The sequence below is a fragment of the Pteropus vampyrus genome, unplaced genomic scaffold (assembly GCF_000151845.1).
Source record: "Pteropus vampyrus isolate Shadow unplaced genomic scaffold, Pvam_2.0 Scaffold90, whole genome shotgun sequence".
NCBI lineage: Eukaryota > Metazoa > Chordata > Mammalia > Chiroptera > Pteropodidae > Pteropus > Pteropus vampyrus.
Window position 1 is genome coordinate 1817358 of NW_011888871.1, and position 8147 is coordinate 1825504.

Genomic DNA, 8147 nt, shown 5'->3' on the forward strand with positions numbered 1-8147 from the left:
GCCATGAGCTCTGTGCCCTGTGAGGAGGACATGGGAGCCGTGCGCACGCGGGCCACCGAGCTGCTGAACCTGCTGAAGATGCCCAGTGTGGCCCAGTTTGTGCTCACGCCCAGCACAGAGGTGTCCGAGCCTCGCTATCACCGCGACACCAACACGGCCCTGCCGCTGGCCCTGCGCACCGTCAGCCGGCTGCTGGAGAAGGACGTGGGCCTCCTGCCGGGGTGAGGGGCAGTGAGCAGGTGGACGCCAGCCAGGGCGCAGATTAAGAGCCTGGCATTAGGGCCGAGCCCAGCCTTCAGCGATCAGAGGGGCAAGCAGGAGGGGCCTGTGTCCCTCGGTGCTGGTCAGGGCCGTCTCGACCTCACCCTGTGGTGTCTCTCTAACCCCTCTCCCTGGTGACCATGCTGAGCTGTGTGGTGAAGCTGCTCTAATTCGTGGCTCTGGCCCCCTTGGGGGCTGGATGGGAGCTGCCTGGTAGGTGTCCTTGCTGTAGTAGTTTGGGGACAAGAAGAGATCTAGCAAAAATAAATCTTTGACAGTTTCTCTGTGAATAAGGCAAAGTTGCTTCCATTTTCTCCACCCAGAGGAGAAGGCCAGGTATGGGGACCCCGCAGGCCTGGGGGCACTGCCCAGTACTTCTGGGCTGGGAGAGCTGGCCTGGGGGCATAAGGGGCGCTTGCTGGCCAGGCCAGACACCTAGGCCTGTTCCTTCCCATTCAGTCCCAACAAGTAAGGGCCAAATGCGACGCAGCCTCGATGTCACAGGTGTCCCATAAGTTGCATCGGAAATCCACAGCCAGGAAGGAAGTGTGTGACGCGCCCAGCTGTCCCTGGGGAAGTGTGTTTGTTCCGTGTGCTTGTTCAGGGTGCCTTTTCATGCCCCTGAATAACTTAAGGATGGGAAGGCTGGGGCCTGTGCTGGGTGGGCTGGAGGTGCTGTCACCTTTACAGGCCTAAAGCCTCCTACCATTAAGAGGGAAGGCAGGACCCACCAAACGGGGCTCCCAGTGACCCCGACACCTGCAACCCGAGCCTTACTCAGACTAAGTCAGAGTTTGCTCAGGGATTATCCCAAGTGGGGAGATAGCTGGGTGTGGCCGGCAAGAAACGTCCCCAACCCCAGCGCTTCCCACCAGTTGCATTCAAGTCAGCCGCCGCTTGCAGAGCAACCCCGGGGCCGCCAGGTGGTGCTGCTGCTCCGCGATCCTGAAGCCCTCGGCCCCGCCCCGCCCCGCTCGGCGCAGGCTCCGCCCAGGCTCCGCCCGGAGCCCCCGCCTCCAGCAAGTCTGTCCCTAGGCGTCCTGAGAAACGCCAGCCGCGGAGGAGAAACGACAGCCGATACCGGAGCTGGCACCGCAGGGGCCGGGCGCGGACCTGGCAGGGAGCGCCCGCCTCTGCTCTGCCCGGCGTCCGGCCTCAGGGCGTTTTCCGAGAAGCGACAGGTGATGCGCGCGCGGAGCAGCGCCGTGGGCGTCGGTGCGGGCGTGCCGTGGACACCCTGACTTCCCGGGACGGCGCAGACCCCTGCCCGCCGCCCGCCGCGGCCCACTGCCCCTGCTGGGTCCTCGGGACCCAGTGACCGCGGATGCCAGTGTTGAAGATACGTTCGTCGGCGTCACCTGGGTCCCCGACTCGGCCCCGCAGCTGGATTCGGACGAGGCCGCGGCCCCTACCCGCGGAGGAGCGCAGTGAAGGGCTGAGACCAGGGATTCGCCAGGCGTCGTGCCCGCTGCCAACCTCCCCGAGCTCGTCCCCTCCTTCCAGTTAAAACGTCACTGATCCAGCCTTTGGGGACTTGGCCTGTGGGCGACCGCGATCCAGCGGGTGGATCCTGGCCTAACCTGAAGGCTGGGCAGCCGCATCTGCGCTCGCCAGGGGCGCCGTGGAGCCGCGTGGGGCCCAGAGCTTGCAACCAGCACGGACCTAGCACGCCCAGGCGGGGCGGGGCGGGGCGGGGGGCTCCTCTAGACCGCTTGCCACGTGACGGCTGCGTCTGCAGCTGACTGGCCGGGGTCCCCTCCTCCACGGGGTCTCTCTGCGCTGTGGAGGACGTGGGGACCCACCAGGCTGCAGAACCTGCCCAACCTGCTGAAGATGCCCCGCTGGGTGGCGCTGTCCCAGCCTCGCTGCCCTGGCCACTGCAACACGGCCCTGCCGCCGACTCTGTGCAGGGTCAGCCAGCGGGTGAGAAGGCCGACCTCCTGCCAGGCAAAGGGACAGTGACCAGGTGGACACCAGCCAGGCCACAGATTAAGAGCGTGGTATTAGGGCCAAGCCGAGCCTTCAGTGATCAGAGGGGCCTGTGTCCTCAGGTCACGACTTCACTTTATTAGCATCTGGGGCTTCTAGACTTTTTCTTAGGGACTGTGCTGACTGAGCGTGCGGGTCCCAGGAGCAGCCTGCACCGAAGGGTGACTCTGGCCTTTTCCGGGGGCCAGGCTGCCCGCTGCCCAGCGTGTCCTGTTGCTCCTGCCTGGTCTCTGGGCAGGGCGAGGGCAGACAGAGGGTCCACCATCACCATGTCCCCTGCATCCCCTCAGGGTCTCTCCTGCGCTGGAGGGGAGGGGATTGGGTCCTGTGGGGCCCCGGGGGGCCCAGCACGGTGCCCACCCCAACTCCACGCACCACCCCGTCCGAGAATATGAAAGATAGTTTATTTAATCTATACGTCTCCGTTAAACTCTTAAACATAAAAGCTCTGTAACAAACATCACAATTTAGTGTCATCTGTCATATAAATAAAATATACACTAAGATGTACATTATCCACAGGGTGGGGGCGGCCGGTGTCCTAAAGGTGACATGCCACGTAGGAACGCTTGGCCGGACCTCAGGGCTGGGTGCACCGGGGCGCCCTCCAGCCCCCTTAGGGAGGGGGCGATCGGAAGCGGATCTTCTTGGCCGTCTCCACGTCCGACTTGGCGACCAGAAGCCGCATCTTCTTCCCGCCGTGTCGGATCAGGTCCACGGCCCTGAAACCCAGCAAAGGGGCGAGTACCGCGTGGAGTTCACACGTGTGGGCTCACTGCCACCCAGCCACCGGGCAGGCAGAGCCTCCTAGAGGTGCCCAGGAGGGAGACCCCAGTGCACGGGGCTGTGTGAGGGCCTGGCCACCCCACCTCGAGGTGCCCGACCCCTGGGGAGCTAGTGGTCCTCAGGAGTCCAATCAAGGGGAGGGAAGGGTGGGAGGTGGCCCCGGAGGGCTGGGCTGGGCTGGGGGACTGTGCTCATCGCTAAAGGGATAAGGAGAGGACACGATCACAGGAGCCGAGGTCACTTGTCCTGCAGGTGGCTCTGCCGCCCACACAGACCAAGGTGTGTGTGTGGGGGGTACCTCAGGTAGCTGACGCCCATCAGGCTGCTGCCGTTCACCTCCAGGATGCGGTCCCCCAGCGACAGCCGGCCGTCTGCCGCCGCGGGGCTGCCCGGGAGCAGGGTCTGGATGTAGAGGCCGGGGGCGCCCAGGGGCGTGTGCTGGGGGGACACACAGGCCTCAGGGCTCTGCAGCCCCTACACATGGGCAGCCCCAGCGAGGGCCACCTCAGCGCCACTGTCTGCTGAGAGGCCCAGCCTGTCATCAGTGTATCTGAAAGGACAGCACTGGACTCCATGACTGTCCCCACGAGCTCAGGACAGACGCCCTGAGGTGACACAGCAGGCCAGGGGAGGTGGCTCCCGCACAGGGCCCTTTTCTTTCTCCCAGATTCCACAGAGATGCCCCACCAAGCCCCGGGCCCCACGCCCGTGGTGGGCCTCACCCAGCTGCCCCAGTGACCACAGGTCCTAGGGTCCCAGCTCTGGGGAATAGGACACTGTCACTGAACAGGAGGAGCCCAGGGCCGCTCACCGTCCCGTCGATCAGGCCCATCCCCAGGCCGGAGGGGCCTCGCTCCAGCTCCACCAGGAAGACGTAGCAGAAGTCCTCGGTGCTGGAGCTGTGGCTGGAGGGCGCCGGTGGGGGCTGCATCTCAGCCGCCACACAGTCTCCTGAGTGGGCGAGACGAGGGGCAGGGAAGGGGCCTGCACCTGCCCCGTCCAGGGCCCAGGGACGCTGGCCTGGCCGCTTCCCCAGAGGACGAGTGCTCACGGGCCCATTAGGGAAGACTGAGCGGGGGTGGGGGGCCGTCTGTGGGCAACACTGCCCTGTGCCTGGAAGTGGCACCGGGCGCCCTCTGTGGCTGCCCCAGACACCGGCCCCTCTCAGAGGCCAGCTGTTTCCAAGAGGCCGAAGCTAACACCCAAGTCCCCCTCCCCCAGCCACCCCCCCGCTCCTTCACCCACAGGACCCCTCTGAGCCCACACCCCTCTCCCGCCATACCTCTAAGTGGTGACTCCACCTGTCCCTTCCCTGAGTGTGTGACCCTGCCCTCACCTCTCTGATGCTGAGCGCAGGTCATCCGAGCCACGCTTCCCGTGCGAGTGACTTAGTCCCCAGAAGACTGTGTGGCCCAGCCGCCCTGCGCCCTGGCCCTCCCCATCCACCCCTGGCCCTCCCGTCTGCCCCTGGCCCTCCCTGTCTGCCCGAGCCTTCCTGGCACCCAGGGCTGCAGGCTTTCACGAGAAGGTACTGAAAGCCCAGGACGCACGTGCCACCGGGACCCTATGGGTGGAGTGTGCCAGCAGGGCCTGGGAGCCAGGATGTAGGTGTGGACAGGACACAGGTCTCACCTTCCGGAGTTGGCCCCCGGGAGCCACACGGTCCACTCCTCCTCCCGCCCAGGAGCGCCTTCCCGCAGGGGCCGCCAGGGGTAGGCCAGTCGGGGGCGGCGGGCTCAAGCGGGGTGCCGGGAGGTGTGAGCAGGCAGGAGGGGTCCGTGTGCAGAGCGCCGGGCTGGGGGCCCCCGCGGCTCCTTCCTGGAGGCCCCTGTGCCCGGGGAGCCCCCGCAGAGGGCGGAGGATGCGCCAGGCCGGCCTCACAGGCTCCCCTGCCAGGGTCCCTGGGAGCCAGGGGGCAGCTCTGGCCCTCGGGGTACCCCTCAGGGCAGGGAGAGTTCAGGCCCTGGACAAGAGAGAAAGCTCAGGCACCAAGCTCCTGCCCTAGTGGGAGGGCCCAAGGCCCCCAGCCACCCCGGCTTCCTCCCTAAGGCCCCAACCAGGCCCTGCATCCACCCTGTTGTCAAAACCAGAGCCACAGAGGACAGCTCAGTGTACCTTAACGCCCTCAGGGGGGGCAGGACCCCCGCTAGGGCTGGGCTTGCCCCGCAGGCCCCACAGGAAGTGGCGCAGGTAGAGGAGGTGCTGGTAGGTGCTGGCATCCAGACAGTCCACCTCCAAGTCCACCTGGAAGCCCTCGCTTGGCAAAACGATGGGCGGCGGGTTCTCATAGGACTCCAGGACGTCCTCTGCGGGTCGGGGTGAAGACTGCTTGGCCACCTGGCCTGGAGGAGGCTGCCCGCCCCACCTGACACTAGGGGACCTGGTGACCGGCAGACTGACCTGACGAGGACAGTGGCGGGGGGGATCCAGGTGAGGGTGACCAGCCCACACTGCACTCTCGTCCCTTCTAGACCCCAGTGACCACCCAGATGAAGAACAAGACCCCATCTGCAGCTCTGGCCCCAGCGCCTGCCCACGCCCAGAGCTGAGCCCTCTCTGCCCGGAGTTTGCAGCCCTGAGTCAGTGCCAGATCCTCCGGGCCCCGGGCCCATGCAGACTGCAGCCCCAGCAGCACGGGGGGTCGGGAGGGGACAGCCATTGGCACGCTGGCCACAGTTCCGGAATGGGAGTGGCCGACAGCAGGCTCCGCTCCCAGCACTGGCCCCTTTCCGCAAGCTCAAGCCTCGGCTGTGAACTGGTAAGTGGGAGGGGCCCATGCCGTCCAGTAGCCTGGAGTCCTGCTCGGGGGTGGTCCTTGTGGCCAACCCCAGCTCCTGAGTGACAAGGGCATAGCAGGTGGTGACCAAAGCCCTACTGTATCTGTACCCTCTACCACCTTTCACTGTTTTTGTGTTATAATATGCACAATGCTAATGAGAGATGCACGTTTACTCTGTAAAACATACATACATGTGTGTACACGTCCACATGTATGGTGTGTGTGTGTGTGTGCGTATGTGTAGTGTATGTATATGCATGGTATGTGTAGACATGTGTGGGATGTGTACATATGTAAGGCATGTGCACATATGTACATTATGTTCATGTGTGCGGCATGTGTGTACATGTGTACGGTGTGTATATCGCAGTGTTCGTATGTGTGGTGTGTGCACGTGCACGTGTGTACTCATGCATATGTGTGTACCTGTGTGTGGCGTGTGTGCAGGTGTGCGGTGCATGTTCATATGTACGGCATGCATGTGTGGATGGTGTGTGCGCATGAGTGGCATGTGTGTACACGTGTACGGTGTGTGTACACGTACACAGCATTATGTTCACATGTGTGGTGTGTGTACATATGTACGGCGTGCGTGTGCACGTGCATACATGGCACGAGTGCTCAGGAATGTTTTCCAACAGGCAGCACACTGTCACCCCGCGTGGAGACCCTGCTCTCCTCCTGGTGGGTGGGGTACCTGGTGAGGCCCCATCCTCAGGCTCCATGAGGGGCAGGGGGACCTTTAACCTGAGCCGGGAGCTTGGCGCTTGGCCATGGACTGTGGGCTCCTTGACCCCCACCTGTGGAGGTTCCCAGGGACGGGCAGGGCAGGGCACCCAAGGAGGAAGATGGCCCAGGAGGGGGTGCCAGATGCTCCGCGGGCTCGTCCAGGGAAGGCCCCCCGCCTGGCCCCCAGAGCTCCGCAGTCCTGCCCGAGGAGGAGGCTCACCTGACTTGAAGGCCTCGGGGCGGTCCTGGGCGCCCGGCTCCCAGGCGCTCATGGGGCCCACGGCCGAGGCCAGCTGGTACTGGGTCAGCAGCCGGTGCAGCTGCGCGGGGCTCAGGGCCGGGAACGCAGCCCGCAGGTTTGCCCAGCTCATCTAGGTGACAAGAAGGAGCTCGTGGTCAAGGCCCCGGATGGCTCAGCACACGCCCAGGGACCAGCACGGCTGGATGCTCTGGGGACAGAGGCAGAGGGCTCCCGGCCACGTGTCCTGAGCCAGCATGCAGATCCCCACTGTCCAGGCGGGATGGTGAGGTCAGTGAGGGGGTCACAGGCCCGGGCAGCAGGGCCGCCCCACAGCGGGCAGCTGGCCCCTGGCTGCCTCGTGGGCATGCGGGCTGAGGGCCGGGTGGCGCAACCGTTCCCTGGAGAGGCCAGTGCCTGGCCCGCTGAATGTGCCCATCACATCGCAGACCGCTGGGAGAGGGGAAAATGAAACGGGCCCCTGCATCACACGACGTAAAAGCCCAGCAGGTGAAAGATGCACGAAGGCCTCGTGCCACCACTGGGGGACACGTGAGGGAGCAGCCGTAGGAGCCTGGACGGGGCGCAAGGCCTGAGGAGGGCCGGACCCCTGACCTGCACACCGCACTCACCTCGCCCTCCTCCCATCGTTCGGGGGGACCCCCTTCCCCACTGCTGGAAGCCGCCCCTCTGCTCCCGCTCCTTCGTTAGGAGACAGGTCCTCATGGAGCAGCGACCCAGGAGGGCCTGGCGGAAGCGTCTGCCCTCCGGCCTCACACGCGGTGTCAGGCGCCCGGCTGTCCCAGCGCTGGCCACGCCGTGTCGTTGGGAGCTGTGCTCCTGTCCTCCGGCTTCCCACGCTGCTCCCCACGTGTCGCGAACCATCTGACGGCCGGTCCTCGGGGCACGTCACGCTCTCACTCCTCTCTGAAGCTGGCGGGTCTGTGTCTCCTGTGCTGGTGTCCACGGTGCCTGCACTGGGTGCGAGGCCCCTGCAGCCACGTGCCTTTTCGTGGTGGCTGCGCTGGCGTCACGCGCACCCGGGGTCGTCCTGCTGTGTCTTCAGTCTCTCGCCGCCGCTCCCTCTCTCTCTGGAGCCTCCAGTGTGGACGTTGGGCTTCATTCACCGGTCCTTTGATTTTTTTCTTCTTCTGTTTTTCTCTTGCATGATTTTATAGCCGACGTCAAGAGACCTGGGCTGTGGTTATCCAGTGTCCACACTGAAGGGACAATCAGTGTCCTCAGATTCCGTGGGGAGGGGCAAGGGCCGACCCTGGGGACTGTCCTCCCAGCCCCCCACCCCTACCCCAGACACGCAGCGGCTCGGGTGAGCCGTGGTCTGCCTGGAGGTGGTTCTTTTCGATC

General features: G+C 64.8%; 2 protein-coding genes across 2 annotated transcripts in view; one reads left to right on the forward strand and one right to left on the reverse strand.

Moving 5' to 3' along the window:
- AP5Z1 (adaptor related protein complex 5 zeta 1 subunit) overlaps positions 1-551 on the forward strand; it is a 10968-nt gene extending 10417 nt beyond the window's left edge. Inside the window, exon 15 of the mRNA XM_023532760.1 lies at positions 1-551. Within this exon, the coding sequence (XP_023388528.1) occupies positions 1-225 (225 nt within the window). The 3' untranslated portion in view covers positions 226-551.
- Positions 552-1328: 777 nt separating this feature from the next.
- Positions 1329-8147, reverse strand: part of RADIL (Rap associating with DIL domain) — a 52356-nt gene continuing 45537 nt past the window's right edge. Inside the window, exons 11-16 of the mRNA XM_023532761.1 lie at positions 6765-6915; positions 5152-5342; positions 4669-4999; positions 3848-3987; positions 3335-3474; positions 1329-2972 (exon numbers count right to left, since the gene is read on the reverse strand). Of these exons, the coding sequence (XP_023388529.1) occupies positions 2867-2972; positions 3335-3474; positions 3848-3987; positions 4669-4999; positions 5152-5342; positions 6765-6915 (1059 nt within the window). The 3' untranslated portion in view covers positions 1329-2866. The remainder of the gene's footprint in view (positions 2973-3334; positions 3475-3847; positions 3988-4668; positions 5000-5151; positions 5343-6764; positions 6916-8147) is intronic.